Here is a 17,383-nt window from a genome sequence, read left to right on the forward strand (position 1 = left end):
AAATTCATAATCACCATGTTTTTGAAACATCAGGTAAACAATGGTCCCAGTCTGGCTCTCGTACTTTCGATGGCTGGTTGAAATGGGATGACTATATCAGAAGAAGTAACCCCCCTGGGCTGGCATCCCACACCTTACCATGGATAATCTTATGTCACCCCCCTTATGTACATAAATTTTCTTAGCCAGAATTGAGTTTGACCACATAGACCTCAGGCCAGGAGATCTCCCAACTTCCTATGGGTTCATGTGTCTCAATGAATAGGATATTCTCGACTGTAATATTTGCCACACAGATAGACATGTTGGCTTCCCCCCTCCCCCCCCCCCCCTTCTCTCATTTTTTTTTTTTCTCTTTCTGCTGTTTTCTTTTTTCTTTTCTTTGCTTCTATGTTTAACCAATTTCTTTATAGAAATGATAGCTAATGCTTCGCTGTTTGATATCTGTATGTTCTTTCACTGTAACTGCTATTCATAAACTTCAATAAAAACTATTGTACAAAAAAAAAAGAAATACGATTCAGCAAGCTAATACTACGGCTGGATTGCAGTTACCGACATCGGTAAAGGCCCACTCCACTAGGAAGGTGGGCTCATCCTGGGAGGCTGCCTGGGGGTTCTCGGTCGAGCAGCTACTTGGTCAGGGTCAAACACATTTGCTAAGTTCTACAAGTTTGACACCTTGGCCGATGAGGACCTAAAGTTTGGTCAATCGGTGCTGCAGGGTCATCCGCACTCTCCCGCCCGTACTGGAGCTTTGGTATAGACCCCATGGTCTTTATGTCGTCCCTAGCGTCCTCTAGGACGTATGAGAAAATAAGAATTTACTTACCGATAATTCTATTTCTCGTAGTCCGTAGTGGATGCTGGGGACTCCGTCAGGACCATGGGGAATAGCGGCTCCGCAGGAGACAGGGCACAAAAGTAAAAGCTTTAGGATCAGGTGGTGTGCACTGGCTCCTCCCCCTATGACCCTTGTCAAAGTCAGAAAAATGTCTCAATGCACGTTGCCATATTTGCGCCGCACACTGGTCCGTGCTGCGCATGCGTACGCTCTCCCGTGGAAGCGCATACCCGCAATCGCGTGCACTCGCACGCGCAGTATGCGCATTTACGGTAGAGTTTATGTGATCGTAGCGTGCGACTCATTAGTTACAAATGTTCACAATTAATGTAGTTTATAGATCATGATCCCTTTGATAGTTTCTGTAAGTTTGGTTAAAGTACAATGTCCCAGAGCTGAGGAATCCCTCTTTGCATCGTACGGAGGGTCTAACAGGAATCATACTGCAGTGTTTGGTACCCATCGGAAGAGTATTTAATTAGCAATATTCCGGTGTTGGTTTGGAGCGTATTAATCGCTCGTGCGAATAGTTATGGACATAAGAAGTTTATGTCCATTTCTATTAATTACACATACTCAGGTATGCGGCGGGAAACCCAGTTTCCCACCCACCTGAGCTGTTGGAAATCGTCACAGCCCACCTGTATGAATCACCCTATGACCTTTTGTTATGATGCAGGGCCGAATTCCTTCGGCCAATGGACAATGGGATTGTAGGACCAGGAGATTGCATTGTGTGTGGAGCATAAATAGGCAGGCCGACCACATCCAGCACTCACTCTCTCATCAACGGTTATCTGCTGATAATCGGGAGCTGGATATCGAGGCGCTGGCGATCATACCCTTTGTGCGTAAGTTCTCTCCATAATCATTGTCGTTCTGCGAGCCAATCTCTCTCTCTCTCTCTCTCTATCTCTCTCTCTCCTCTTTTCTCTTAAATACCTTATAGTATTATAGTATTGTATTGTATTTCATTTAGGTCAGCGTAGCATTGTCTTATTGTATTTATTGTTTAGTTCTGTGGTTAGGAGGTCTCTGTTATATTGTAGTGTATCATATGTACTGTTATCCCCTTTTACAAGTATATTAGACATAATACAGTTAATAGGCTTTGGAAACCTAAACCAGTATAAGTGTATTTACTATAGTGTTAAGTGTTCACTTGAGCGTCGGTGACGCTCAATCAGCTTTGTAGTTAGTCAGGTTACACAAGGTTGCACTTACACCCTGTACTCACATTAAGGTATTCAGTGTATTTCATTGGTATAAGGTTTTAACATAAAGGTATAGTGTTGTGAGCGTCTGCATCGCTGGTGACCTCCTCGTGGTCTCTAGCGTACGCTACGTTACAGCGAATCTTTCCCCTAGACATAACCAATAACGTGTCCTGTGATCCCTGGGCCGTGAGCGAACGTGACGCCTGAGCGTCTCGCCTACGGCTGAGCTATCGTTACGCAACTAGCGTACCATTACGGTACTTCTTAAGTAAACAGCGTACAGTGTTCTTAGCTTCATAAAGGGTTGTTTATACGACAAAGGAATTTAGCATGGTCACCCTCCTCCAAGCCTCAGTTAGGATACTGTGCCCGGACGAGCGTACACAATAAGGAAGGATTTTGAATCCCGGGTAAGACTCATACCAGCCACACCAATCACACTGTACAACCTGTGATCTGAACCCAGTTAACAGCATGATAACAGCGGAGCCTCTGAAAAGATGGCTCACAACAATAATAACCCGATTTTTGTAACAATAACTATGTACAAGTATTGCAGACAATCCGCACTTGGGATGGGCGCCCAGCATCCACTACGGACTACGAGAAATAGAATTATCGGTAAGTAAATTCTTATTTTCTCTGACGTCCTAAGTGGATGCTGGGGACTCCGTCAGGACCATGGGGATTATACCAAAGCTCCCAAACGGGCGGGAGAGTGCGGATGACTCTGCAGCACCGAGTGAGAGAACTCCAGGTCCTCCTCAGCCAGGGTGTGCCCCTGACCAAGTAGCAGCTCGGCAAAGTTGTAAAGCCGAGACCCCTCGGGCAGCCACCCAAGATGAGCCCACCTTCCTTGTGGAATGGGCATTTACATATTTTGGCTGTGGCAAGCCTGCCACAGAATGTGCAAGCTGAATTGTACTACACATCCAACTAGCAATCGTCTGCTTAGAAGCAAGAGCACCCAGTTTGTTGGGTGCATACAGGATAACAGCAAGTCAGTTTTCCTGACTCCAGCCGTCCTGGAACCTATATTTTCAGGGCCCTGACAACATCTAGCAACTTGGAGTCCTCCAAGTCCCTAGTAGCCGCAGGTACCACAATAAGCTGGTTCAGGTGAAACGCTGACACCACCTTAGGGAGAAACTGGGGACGAGTCCGCAGCTCTGCCCTGTCCGAATGGACAATCAGATATGGGCTTTTGTGAGACAAAGCCGCCAGTTCTGACACTCGCCTGGCCGAGGCCAGGGCCAACATCATGGTCACTTTCCATGTGAGATATTTCAAATCCACAGATTTGAGCGGTTTAAACCAATGTGATTTGAGGAATCCCAGAACTACGTTGAGATCCCACAGTGCCACTGGAGGCACAAAAGGGGGTTGTATATGCAGTACTCCCTTGACAAACTTCTGGACTTCAGGAACTGAAGCCAATTCTTTCTGGAAGAAAATCGACAGGGCCGAAATTTGAACCTTAATGGACCCCAATTTGAGGCCCATAGACACTACTGTTTGCAGGAAATGCAGGAATCGACCGAGTTGAAATTTCTTCGTGGGGCCTTCCTGGCCTCACACCACGCAACATATTTTCGCCACATGTGGTGATAATGTTGTGCGGTCACCTCCTTCCTGGCTTTGACCAGGGTAGGAATGACCTCTTCCGTAATGCCTTTTTCCCTTAGGATCCGGCGTTCAACCGCCATGCCGTCAAACGCAGCCGCGGTAAGTCTTGGAACAGACATGGTACTTGCTGAAGCAAGTCCCTTCTTAGCGGCAGAGGCCATGAGTCCTCTGTGAGCATCTCTTGAAGTTCCGGGTACCAAGTCCTTCTTGGCCAATCCGGAGCCACGAGTATAGTTCTTACTCCTCTACGTCTTATAATTCTCAGTACCTTAGGTATGAGAAGCAGAGGAGGGAACACATACACCGACTGGTACACCCACGGTGTTACCAGAACGTCCACAGCTATTGCCTGAGGGTCTCTTGACCTGGCGCAATACCTGTCCAGTTATTTGTTCAGGCGGGACACCATCATGTCCACCTTTGGTCTTTCCCAACGGTTCACAATCATGTGGAAGACTTCCCGATGAAGTCCCCACTCTCCCGGGTGGAGGTCGTGCTGAGGAAGTCTGCTTCCCAGTTGTCCACTCCCGGAATGAACACTGCTGACAGTGCTATCACATGATTTTCCGCCCAGCGAAGAATCCTTGCAGTTTCTGCCATTGTCCTCCTGCTTCTTGTGCCGCCCTGTCTGTTTACGTGGGCGACTGCCGTGATGTTGTCCCACTGGATCAATACCGGCTGACCTTGAAGCAGAGGTCTTGCTAAGCTTAGAGCATTGTAAATTGCTCTTAGCTCCAGTATATTTATGTGGAGAGAAGTCTCCAGACTTGATCACACTCCCTGGAAATTTTTTCCTTGTGTGACTGCTCCCCAGCCTTTTAGGCTGGCATCCGTGGTCACCAGGACCCAGTCCTGAATGCCGAATCTGTGGCCCTTTAGTAGATGAGCACTCTGCAGCCACCACAGAAGAGACACCCTTGTCCTTGGAGACAGGGTTATCCGCTGATGCATCTGAAGATGCGATCCGGACCATTTTTCCAGCAGATCCCACTGAAAAGTTCTTGCGTGAAATCTGCCGAATGGAATCGCTTCGTAAGAAGCCACCATTTTTCCCAGGACCCTTGTGCAATGATGCACTGACACTTTTCCTGGTTTTAGGAGGTTCCTGACTAGCTCGGATAACTCCCTGGCTTTCTCCTCCGGGAGAAACACCTTTTTCTGGACTGTGTCCAGAATCATCCCTAGGAACAGCAGACGTGTCGTCGGAGACAGCTGCGATTTTGGAATATTTAGAATCCACCCGTGCTGTCGTAGATCTACTTGAGATAGTGCTACTCCGACCTCCAACTGTTCTCTGGACCTTGCCCTTATCAGGAGATCGTCCAAGTAAGGGATAATTAAGACGCCTTTTCTTTGAAGAAGAATCATCATTTCGGCCATTACCTTGGTAAAGACCCGGGGTGCCGTGGACAATCCAAACGGCAGCGTCTGAAACTGATAGTGACAGTTTTGTACCACGAACCTGAGGTACCCTTGGTGAGAAGGGCAAATTGGGACATGGAGGTAAGCATCCTTGATGTCCAGGGACACCATATAGTCCCCTTCTTCCTGGTTCGCTATCACTGCTCTGAGTGACTCCATCTTGATTTGAACCTTTGTATGTAAGTGTTCAAATATTTCAGATTTAGAATAGGTCTCACCGAGCCGTCTGGCTTCAGTACCACAATATAGTGTGGAAAAATACCCCTTTCCTTGTTGTAGGAGGGGTACTTTGATTATCACCTGCTGGGAATACAGCTTGTGAATTGTTTCCAATACTGCCTCCCTGTCGGAGGGAGACGTTGGTAAAGCAAACTTCAGGAACCTGCGAGGGGGAGACGTCTCGAATTTCCAATCTGTACCCCTGGGATACTACTTGTAGGATCCAGGGGTCCACTTGCGAGTGAGCCCACTGCGTGCTGAAACTCTTGAGACGACCCCCCACCGCACCTGTTTGTACGGCCCCAGCGTCATGCTGAGGACTTGGCAGAAGCGGTGGAAGGCTTCTGTTCCTGGGAATGGGCTGCCTGCTGCAGTCTTCTTCCCTTACCTCTATCCCTGGGCAGATATGACTGGCCTTTTGCCCGCTTGCCCTTATGGGGACGAAAGGACTGAGGCTGAAAAGACGATGTCTTTTTCTGCTGAGATGTGACTTGGGGTAAATAAGGTGGATTTTCCAGCTGTTGCCGTGGCCACCAGGTCCGATGGACCGACCCCAAATAACTCCTCCCCTTTATACGGCAATACTTCCATGTGCCGTTTTGAATCTGCATCACCTGACCACTGTCGTGTCCATAAACATCTTCTGGCAGATATGGACATCGCACTTACTCTTGATGCCAGAGTGCAAATATCCCTCTGTGCATCTCGCATATATAGAAATGCATCCTTTAAATGCTCTATAGTCAATAAAATACTGTCCCTGTCAAGGGTATCAATATTTCCAGTCAGGGAATCCGACCAAGCCACCCCAGCGCTGCCCATCCAGGCTGAGGCGATCGCTGGTCGCAGTATAACACCAGTATGTGTGTATATACTTTTTAGGATATTTTCCAGCCTCCTATCAGTTGGCTCCTTGAGGGCGGCCGTATCTGATAAGCGTGTGAGCGCCTTATCCACCCTAAGGGGTGTTTTCCAACGCGCCATAACTTCTGGCGGGAAAGGGTATACCGCCAATAATTTTCTATCGGGGGAAACCCACGCATCATCACACACTTCATTTAATTTATCTGATTCAGGAAAAACCACATGTAGTTTTTTCACACTCCACATAATACCCTTTTTTGTGGTACTTGTAGTATCAGAAATATGTAACATCTCCTTCATTGCCCTTAACAAGTAACGTGTGGCCCTAAAGGAAAATACGTTTGTTTCTTCACCGTCGACACTGGAGTCAGTGTCCGTGTCTGTGTCTGTGTCGACCGACTGAGGTAAAAGGACGTTTTAACGCCCCTGACGGTGTTTGAGACGCCTGGACAGGTACTAATTGGTTTGCCGGCCGTCTCATGTCGTCAACCGACCTTGCAGCGTGTTGACATTATCACGTAATTCCTTAAATAAGCCATCCATTCCGGTGTCGACTCCCTAGAGAGTGACATCACCATTACAGGCAATTTGCTCCGCCTCCTCACCAACATCGTCCTCATACATGTCGACACACACGTACCGACACACAGCACACACACAGGGAATGCTCTGATAGAGGACAGGACCCCACTAGCCCTTTGGGGAGACAGAGGGAGAGTTTGCCAGCACACACCAAAAACGCTATATTATACAGGGACAACCTTTACATAAGTGTTTTTCCCTTATAGCATTTTAATATATATATTCATATCGCCAAATAAGTGCCCCCCCTCTCTGTTTTAACCCTGTTTCTGTAGTGCAGTGCAGGGGAGAGCCTGGGAGCCTTCCCACCAGCATTTCTGTGAGGGAAAATGGCGCTGTGTGCTGAGGAGAATAGGCCCCGCCCCCTTTTCGGTGGGCTTCTTCTCCCGTTTTTCTGAGACCTGGCAGGGGTTAAATACATCCATATAGCCCCCAGGGGCTATATGTGATGTATTTTTAGCCAGAATAAGGTACTATCATTGCTGCCCAGGGCGCTCCCCCCAGCGCCCTGCACCCTCAGTGACCGCTGCTATGAAGTGTGCTGACAACAATGGCGCACAGCTGCAGTGCTGTGCGCTACCTTATGAAGACTGAAAAGTCTTCTGCCGCCGGTTTCTGGACCTCTTCACTTTTCGGCATCTGCAAGGGGGGCGGCGGCGCGGCTCCGGGACGAACCCCAGGGTGAGACCTGTGTTCCGACTCCCTCTGGAGCTAATGGTGTCCAGTAGCCTAAGAAGCCAATCCATCCTGCACGCAGGTGAGTTCACTTCTCTCCCCTAAGTCCCTCGATGCAGTGAGCCTGTTGCCAGCAGGACTCACTGAAAATAAAAAAACCTAACAAAACTTTTACTCTAAGCAGCTCTTCAGGAGAGCCACCTAGATTGCACCCTTCTCGGCCGGGCACAAAAATCTAACTGAGGCTTGGAGGAGGGTCATAGGGGGAGGAGCCAGTGCACACCACCTGATCCTAAAGCTTTTACTTTTGTGCCCTGTCTCCTGCGGAGCCGCTATTCCCCATGGTCCTGACGGAGTCCCCAGCATCCACTTAGGACGTCAGAGAAAATAGGATTTTGATAACCTACCGGTAAATCCTTTTCTCCTAGTCTGTAGAGGATGCTGGGCGCCCGTCCCCGTGCGTACTTTACCTGCAGTTTAGTTATTACAGTTACACAAGTTGTGTTATCTTGGTTTCAGCATGTTGCTGCAATTAGTTCATGCCTGTTGGCGTGTGTTATGTTGAATGCCATGTGTGTGGCACGGTTGAGGGTGTGAGTTGGTAGATATCTCTCCACTGGTTAAGTAATTCCTTTCCTTGAAATGCCAGTCTCCCTGGGCACAGTTCCTACAACTGGGGTCTGGAGGAGGGACATAGAGGGAGGAGCCAGTTCACACCCAATGAAAAGTCTTTAGAGTGCCCATGTCTCCTGCGGATCCCGTCTATACCCCATGGTCTTGATGTCATCCCCAGCATCCTCTACGGACTAGGAGAAAAGGATTTACCGGTAGGTTATCAAAATCCTATTTTTTCCTTAAAAGCAGTAACCCCCAGGTGTTGTGTACTTTTTGTAATGAAAGTGAAAAGGAAAGTCTTCCCTGTACTTTTGCTTTTCAAGAAAGCTGATAAAGAAAGTCAGGAGGATTATAGAGTTCTTATATATTATATGATTAAATCTATGGTGCATCAATTGGATATTATTACTTTCTACCTTCCAGGTGTGTTGTGTCCACTTTCTGTCAGTTTATGTACAGAATTATCACCTGGTTGAAGTCTGAGATATTCCAGAGGCTCTTACAAGTAAAAATAAGTGGCTTGTTTCTCAGAAATCCAAGCCCAATCAAACTTCCAGTATTGGGATGGTCTGTCGCTTAATAACCAGCCAGCTCACTGCAGCCTTTGGTCAGTATTGGTAAAAACGATGTGAGATGATAAAAATTGATTGGAAATTAATGTTATTGAGGTTAATAATACCGTAAGAACAAATTGCATGATTTTAGCATTTAAAAATAAATAAAAATACAGATGAAAACAAAAACAAGTGAAGACGAAGAATTAGAACCAAAACACGGGGTTCAGTGCGCATCTCTACTCAGGGGTGTTTTAACAGAGGAGGGGTCCTCTGTGCAGACTCCGGGTGGGCCCCCTCCTCTGTACGGTGCTGTAGTCTCCAGAAACAAAGCTCCCACCATGTTCCAAAGAGCAAAATCAGTATTGCGTATTCACGGTGGCCAATTTGGCTGAGATTTTTGCAGTGGCTGCAGAGCCCGACGCTGGACTCTAAAGAGGCAAGTATTAAAATATGGGTGCAATGTGTGCGGTGTGGGCCCCCCTAGACACAGGGGCCCGTGTGCACGGCACACATTGCACCCATTATAGAAATGCCAATGTCTCTACTTCCTAGTAGGCTGTACAGAATATGAGAACATGCTCACACTCTCAGGATGAATAAGCAGTAAGCCATGTTTTGGGTCGCAGTGGCTGCGTGTTACGTCTCACAGCCACCGCGGCCTGCACCAGCAACGCTCTGGACACGCCTATATTCTCTGGACTGCGCCCCTCAACAGCATTCTAACGCCGTTGGCACGCCCTCTCCTGCCCTGCGACCGCCTCTGCCTGTCAATCAGGCAGAGGCGGTCACACCAGTGAAATGCTTTCGCATCTCACTGGGTGCACGTGCACACTCCACAAAAGCTGTTGCAGCGATCGCCTCTGAATTACCCCCTAGGTTATCTGGATAGCACTGGAGCAGAATGCTGTGAAGCAATACTGTAGCAGATACCAAACCAGGAGCTAGGGTGCTGATCCTCAGCGTGAGATTTTTTTTTTGGCCAATGAGCAGTAAGCAGTTCCTTGTTTAAATAGGGCACACTGATAGGCTGGATGAATCATGCATCCAAAGTTGCTGGAGACAGGTTTGTCAGGGCACATCCTTCTTCTGTCCATACCTTGTGTGGAGGTTGTGTTTGTCAGCATTAGTACCACGTCGCTCAGGCAGTGTTAATTGCCAATAGAACCATTCATGGTTGAAGATTAGAGCCAAACCACGTCGTCCATTTTTCATGTTGTATTCTGCAGCTGGATCCAGTGCCTGGGACCTTAAATGTAAATAAATGAAATATTATTAGCCACCTGTAATGTAGACACAATGGGCCTTATTTGGTGGCAGATGTAGAATTTACTTTTTTTTTGGGGGGGGGGGGGGGGGTTTTAAGAATTAATACTGACTCCTCCCCTCTCTACACATTACTCCTCTCATTTTCAGCAACTATTGAGAAACAGAATATCATTCACTTAGAGAACATCTGTAGGTGCAGTGTGTGCAGTGCACATTGGCCCACCCTGCACACATATAGTATACTTACCCCTCTGGAGTCCCACATTGGCGGCCCTGCACTGCAGGCACAAATCACTTGGTAAATGGCCGCTGTGTGTATATACACACATACTGTATACAGAGGTTAAAGTGACCCGGAACTGGGCGGAACTGCGTTCCGTCAGTTCCAATTGGGCGCCCACTCAATTTTTCCACAATTTTGTTATGTTACAGCCATATTCTAAACTGGAATAAATTTGTTTATTCCTGTCAAAATACTACACAGAATACCCCATAATGACAACGTGAAAAAAGTGTTTTTGAGATTTTTGCAAATTTATTAAAAATAAAAAAATAGGATTTTAACTACCTACCGGTAAATCCTTTTCTCATAGAGGATGCTGGGGTCCACATTAGTACCATGGGGTATAGACAGGTCCCTTAGGAGCCATGGGCACTGTAAGAGTTTAATAGTGTGGGCTGGCTCCTCCCTCTATGCCCCTCCTACCAGACTCAGTCTAGAAACTGTGCGCGAGGAGACGGACAAACTTCGAGAGAAGGAAATACACAGATAGTGGTGAGATTCACACCAGCTCACACATAAGAAGGCAACAAGGCAAACCAGGCTAACCTGCCTGAACAACTCCAGCAACAGCTGAACAATAGTACTTAACCAAGTAATAATGCAGTACTTAACCAAGTAACAAGGCAGTACTGAACTAAGTAACTACTGCAGGAAAACGAAGCGCTGGGCGGGCGCCCAGTATCCTCTACGGACTACAAGATAAGGATTTACCGGTCGGTAATTAAAATCCTATTTTCTCTTACGTCCTAAAGGATGCTGGGGTCCACATTAGTACCATGAGGATGTACCAAAGCTCCCATAACGGGAGGGAGAGCGTGGAGGCTTCTGCAGAACCGATTAACCAAACTTTAGGTCCTCAGAGGTCAAAGTATAGAAATTGTAGAACTTGTAGAACTTAGCAAACGTGTTCGACCCTGACCGAGTAGCCGCTCGGCAAAGCTGTAAAGCCGAGACGCCCTGGGCAGCCGCCCAGGATGAACCCAACTTACGAGTAGAGTGGGCCTTAACAGATTTTGGACACGGCAAGCCTGCCGTAGAATAAGCATGCTGAATAGTAAACCTGATCCAGCGAGAAATCGTCTGCTTAGAAGCAGGACACCCAATCTTGTTGGGATCATACAGGACAAACAGAGCGTCAGACTTCCTGTGACGCACAGTCCTCTTCACATATATCTTCAAAGCCCTCACAACAACCAAGGACTTTGAGGGAATTGAGGAGTCAGTAGCCACTGGCACCACAATAGGTTGGTTGGTATGAAAAGCCGACACAACCTTTGGAAGAAACTGCTAACGCGTCCTGAGCTCGGCTCTTTGCTCATGGAAAATTAAGTAGGGGCTTTTACAGGACAAAGCCCCCAATTCTGACACACGTCTAGCAGATGCCAATGCCAACAGTGTGACAGTCTTCCAAGTGAGAAACTTGACCTCAACCTCCTGTAAAGGCTCGAACCAATTCGATTGCAGGAACTGCAGCACCACGTTAAGATCCCAAGGTGCCGTAGGAGGCACAAAGGAAGGATAGATGTGCAGAACCCCTTTCAAGAAAGTCTGAACCTCAGGGAGGGCAGCCAATTGCTTCTGGAAGAAGATGGACAAGACTGAAATCTGGACTTTTATGGAGCCCAGTCGCAAGCCCACATCCACCCCTGCTTGTAGGAAGAGGAGAAAACCGTCCAAGTTAAAACTCCACCGTAGGAAACTTCTTGGATTCACACCAAGACACGTACTTTTTCCAAATCCGACGGTAATGTTTTGACGTCACTCCTTTCCTAGCCTATATCAGTGTAGGAATAACTTTGTTCGGAATGCCCTTCTGAGCCAAGATCTGGCGTTCAACCTCCATGCCGTCAAACGTAGCTGTGGTAAGTCTTGATAAGCACCTGTTGCAGAAGGTCCTTTCGAAGAGGAAGAGGCCTCGGGTCTTCCAGCAGTAACTCCAGAAGATCCGCGTACCACACTCTTCTTGGCCAGTCCAGAGCAATGAGGATCGCCTGAACTCTTGCTTTCTTTATGAGTTTTAGAATTCTTGGGATGAGTGGAAGTGGAGGGAACACGAACACGGACTTGAACACCCACGGAGTTAGCAGGGCGTCCACCGCCATTGCCTGTGGCTCCCGCGACCTGGAACAGTACCTCCGAAGCTTCTTGTTAAGGTGGGAGGCCATCATGTCTATTTGAGGTACACCCCAAAGATTTGTTACCTCCGTGAACACCTCCGGATGGAGGCCCCACTCTCCCGGATGGAGGCCCCACTCTCCCGGATGGAGATAATTTCTGCTGAGGAAGTCCGCTTCCCAGTTGTCCACTCCTGGAATGAAGATTGCTGATAGCACCACTGCGTGCTTTTCTGCCCAAAGGATGATCCTTGTTACCGCCAACACTGCAGGCCTGCTCTTCGTTCTGCCCTGTCGGTTTATGTATGCCACCGTCGTTACATTGTCCGACTGCACCTGAATGGCTTGATCTTGCAGAAGATGAGCCGCTTGTAGAAGACCGTTGTTGTCGGCCCTTAGTTCCAGAATGTTTATTGGAAGAATGGATTCCAGACTTGACCACCTTCCTTGGAAGGTTTCCCCTTGGGTGAAAGCGCCCCAACCTCTCAGACTTGCATCCGTGGTTAGAAGTATCCAGTTCTGAATCCCGAACCTGCGGCCTTCGAGAAGGTGAGGCATTTGTAGATACCATAGGAGCGAAATCCTGGCTTTCGGTGACAGCCGTATTCTCTGGTGCATGTGAGATCCCGACCACTTGTCCAGGAGATCCAGTTGGACGGACCGCGCAGGAAATCTTCCGTACTGCAGAGCCTCGTAGGAGGCAACCATCTTCCCCAGAAGGCGACTGCACTGATGAACCGATACCCGGGCAGGCTTCAAGACATCCCGGACCATTGACTGTATCACCAACGCCTTCTCCAACACCCTCTGCACTTCTGTGTCGAGGATCATCCCCAGGAAAGACAATCTCCTCGTCGGCTCCAAATGTGACTTTGGAAGATTCAGGATCCATCCATGATCCCTGAGCAGTCGAGTCGTTAGAGCAATGGACTGAAACAACCTCTCCCTGGACGACGCCTTTATCAGCAGAACATCTAGATATGGAACTATGTTCACTCCCCGTCTGCAGAGTAGCACCATCATCTCTGCCATCACCTTGGTGAACACCCTCGGTGCTGTGGAGAGGCCGAATGGCAGTGCCTGGAACTAATAATGACAGTCCAGCAGTGAAAATCTTAGATAAGCATGGTGAGGAGGACAGATTGGAATGTGAAGGTACGCATCCTTGATATCCAGGGATACCAGGAATTCCCCCATCTCCAGACCTGAGCTCACCACTCTCAGAGACTCCATTTTGAACTTGAATTCCCTCAAATAAGGGTTTAACGACTTCAGGTTCAAAATTGGTCTGACCGAACCATTCGGTTTCGGTACCACAAATAGGTTTGAATAGTAACCCTTGCTTTCCAGATGAGGTGGAACCGGAACAATGACATTTGCCCTTTACAATTTTTGAATGGATTCCTGTAGGATATCCCTTTCTGTCAGCAAAGCCGGTAAGTCTGATTTGAAGAATCTGTGAGGTGGGAGCTCTTGAAACTCCAGTCTGTACCCCTGGTACACAATATCCTGTACCCAGGGATCCAGGCCAGATGATACCCAGACGTGACTGAAAAGTCTGAGTCTCGCTCCCACCTGCCCGCTCTCCAGGCTGAGAGGTCCACCTTCATGCTGAGGATTTTGAGGAAACAGAGCCAGGCTTCTGTTCCTGGGAGCCTGCAGGTGCAGGTTTTCTGGATTTTCCCCGACCACCTCTGAAGAAAGTGGTAGGGACTTTGGACTTCTTAACCTTTGCGGTCCGAAAGGACTGCATGTTAGATGCAAAAAAAGATTTCTTCAGTGTCTGAGTGGCTGAGGGAAGAAAGGTTGACTTACCCGCGGTTGCCGTGGAGATCCACGCATCCAAAGCTTCCCCAAAGAGAGCATGACCTGTGAAGGGGAGGTTCTCCACACTTCTCTTGGATTCCTCGTCTGCAGACCATTGGCGCAGCCAGAGTCTCCTCCGTGCCGAGACAGCCATGGAAGACGTCCTTGCCGTCAGATGACCCAGGTCCTTCGTGGCCTCCACCATGAAACCTGCAGAATCCTGTATGTGACGTAAAAACATTTCAATGTCATTTCTATACATAGAATCTAATTCCTCTAGTAATGTGCCTGACCACTTTACTATGGCTTTAAAAATCCATGCACAGGCAATAGTGGGCCTTAACGCCACGCCTGAAGCAGTGTATATGGATTTGAGCATAGTCTCAATTTTGCGGTCTGCCGGTTCTTTCAAAGTGGTAGACCCAGGGACCGGTAAACCCACCTTTTTAGACAGTCTAGATACAGAAGCGTCTACTATAGGGGGGTTTACCCACTTTTTTCTATCCTCCTCAGGAAAGGGAAAAGCCCTCTTTGTGAACTGGAATGTTTTTATTTATTTTTTTCCGGGTTTTACCAGGATTTTTCAAATAATGCGTTCAATTCCTTAGATGCAGGAAAAGTCAGGGAGGCTTTCTTATGGTCTGTAAAGTAAGCCTCCTCGACCTGCTTAGGTGCTTTGTCAGTAATCTGTAACACATCCCTAATGGCCTCAATCATGAGCTGCAACCCCATTGCAAGGGATGCCTCACTCCCCCGCATATCCCCCTCACCGTCTCCTGTATAAGAGTCGGTATCCGTTTCGACTTGCATAATTTGGGCAAGAGCACACTTCCTTAGGCATATACCTGGGGAGTTTGAGCAGGCTGTGGGAACAGAACCAGACAAAACCTCTACAGATTTTCTCAAAACCTGCATTTCAGTCTCATTGTAAGGTATCCTAGATGAAATCTGGGATATCATTCCCTTAAGTGAAGCCATCCACAACGGTTCGGATTCAGAAGGCTGAGACATAGTATTACATTCCTGAGTACATGGAATGGATTCCTCTGGGGAAGATACATACTCTGCAGCACAAGACAGAGTACCTGGACATGGTAATGTGGGTTATATACAGTAGCATACACACACAGGAAAACGTCAGACACCGTTTCCCCAAGTACCTTCAGAGAGACACAGAGTTAATGGAGCCAGCACCCACACAGCGCCCCAGTAGGCAGTTCTATTATAAAAGCCTGGCACTGACTGAGCAACCTTAATAGACTACACAGTTAAAATTGTGAATAACAACTCTCCCCCCACTGCTATAACCCCCTGGTACCGCACAGGATAGCTGGAGATATGTGGAGGGTCAGCTCTCCCTGTCAGCGTCTCTGTGTGCTGATCTGCAGGGAGAAAATGGCGCTGGTGAGTCGCTGGATCTGCTCAGAGGATAAGCTCCGCCCCCTGTCATGGCGCATCTTCCCGCACTTTATGATTATACTGGCCTGAGGTAAATTACACAGCTGGCTGTAGAAAACATTACCCGATAGCCCAGTGACCAGTTTTAAGGGTGTTGCGCTGGCCCAGGGTGCTCATCACAGCGCTGCACCGTAGTACCGCTGAGCCCTCTGGAGCGCAGCCTTAACGCTGCGCTCCCACCCTGATGCCGCCATTCACACCGGCTCCCCGCTTGTTGGGTCGCCGGTAATCTACTCACCACCGACGTCTTCTGGCTCTGTTAGGGGGTGGCGGCATGCTGCTGGAGTGAGCAGTCGCCTCGGGGGCTAGTGATCATCACCCTCAGGAGCTCAGTGTCCTGTCAGCGGAGATAGTGGCCATTAACCTCAGAGGGTTGGACACTACACCCCCCCTAAGTCCAACGATGCAGGGAGGCTGTTGCCAACAGCCTCCCTGTGCCTAACTCTATTTAAAATAATAAAACTAGAAAAACTCCTATGGAGCTCCCTTAGCTGTGACCGGCTCCTCCGGTCACATTTTCTAAACTGAGTCTGGTAGGAGGGGCATAGAGGGAGGAGCCAGCCCACACTATTAAACTCTTAAAGTGCCCATGGCTCCCAAGGGACCCGTCTATACTCCATGGTACTAATGTGGACCCCAGCATCCTCTAGGACGTAAGAGAAACTAAGAAATCACATGTACATAAGTATTCACAGCCTTTACTCAATACTTTCTTGATACACCTTTGGCAGCAATTACAGCCTCAAGTCTTTTTGAATATGATGCCACAAGCTTGGCACACCTATCTTTGGGCAGTTTCGCCCATTCCTCTTTGCAGCACCTCTCGAGCTCCATCAGGTTGGTTGGGAAGCGTCGGTGCACAGCCATTTTCAGATTTCTCCAGAGATGTTCAATCGGATTCAAGTCTGGGCTTTGGCTGAGCCACTCAAGGACATTCACAGAGTTGTCCTGAAGCCACTCCTTTGGTATCTTGGCTGTGTGCTTAGGGTTGTTGTCCTGCTGAAAGATGAACCGTCATCCCAGTCTGAGATCAAGAGCACTCTGGAGCAGGTTTTCATCCAGGATGTCTCTGTACATTGCTGCATTCATCTTTCCCTCTATTCCAGGGGCGGAATGGCCACTGGGCTCAACAGGAAGACTCCTGGTAGGCCGACATGTCTGTGGGGCCAGTTTCGTGTGTGGTTACGTGCCCCCACAACTGCAGCAAAATACGCAAGGAACGCCGCAATTGCATACAATCTGACCCTATGAAGGATCCCGCCCCCCCGCAAAAGACCCCACCCATCAGTCCACACCCCCATTAGGGCTCCTTCCATAAATTTCCCGTGCTGGTTTTCCATCCCAATCCGCCCCTGCTCTATCCTGACTAGTCTCCCAGATGCTGCCGCTGAAAAACATCCCCACAGCATGATGCTGCCACCACCATGCTTCACTGTAGGGATGGTATTGGTCTGGTGATGACCAGTGCCTGGTTTCCTCCAAACATGACGCCTGGCATTCACGCCAAAGAGTTCAATCTTTGTCTCATCAGACCAGAGAATTTTGCTTCTCGTGGTCTGAGAGTCCTTCAGGTGCATTTTGGCAAACTCCAGGCGGGCTGCCATGTGCTTTTTACTAAGGAGTGGCTTCCGTCTGGCCTGATTGCTGGTTTGTTGCAGAGGTGGTTGTCCTTCTGGAAGGTTCTCCTCTTTCCACAGAGGAATACTGTAGCTCTGACAGATGACTGTTGGGTTCTTGGTCACCTCTCTAACTAGGGCCCTTCTCCCCTGATCGCTCAGTTTAGACGGCCGGCCAGCTAGCTCTAGGAAGAATCCTGGTGGTTCCGAACTTCTTCC

General features: G+C 48.4%; 1 protein-coding gene across 5 annotated transcripts in view; it reads right to left on the reverse strand.

Moving 5' to 3' along the window:
- Positions 1-17,383, reverse strand: part of CASP6 (caspase 6) — a 52,613-nt gene that overhangs the window by 18,136 nt on the left and 17,094 nt on the right. For all 5 annotated transcript variants that reach the window (XM_063918744.1, XM_063918725.1, XM_063918707.1 and 2 more), the window contains exon 4: positions 9,718-9,867. In XM_063918744.1, the coding sequence (XP_063774814.1) occupies positions 9,718-9,867 (150 nt within the window). The remainder of the gene's footprint in view (positions 1-9,717; positions 9,868-17,383) is intronic.

This window comes from Pseudophryne corroboree, chromosome 1 (genome assembly GCF_028390025.1).
Source record: "Pseudophryne corroboree isolate aPseCor3 chromosome 1, aPseCor3.hap2, whole genome shotgun sequence".
NCBI lineage: Eukaryota > Metazoa > Chordata > Amphibia > Anura > Myobatrachidae > Pseudophryne > Pseudophryne corroboree.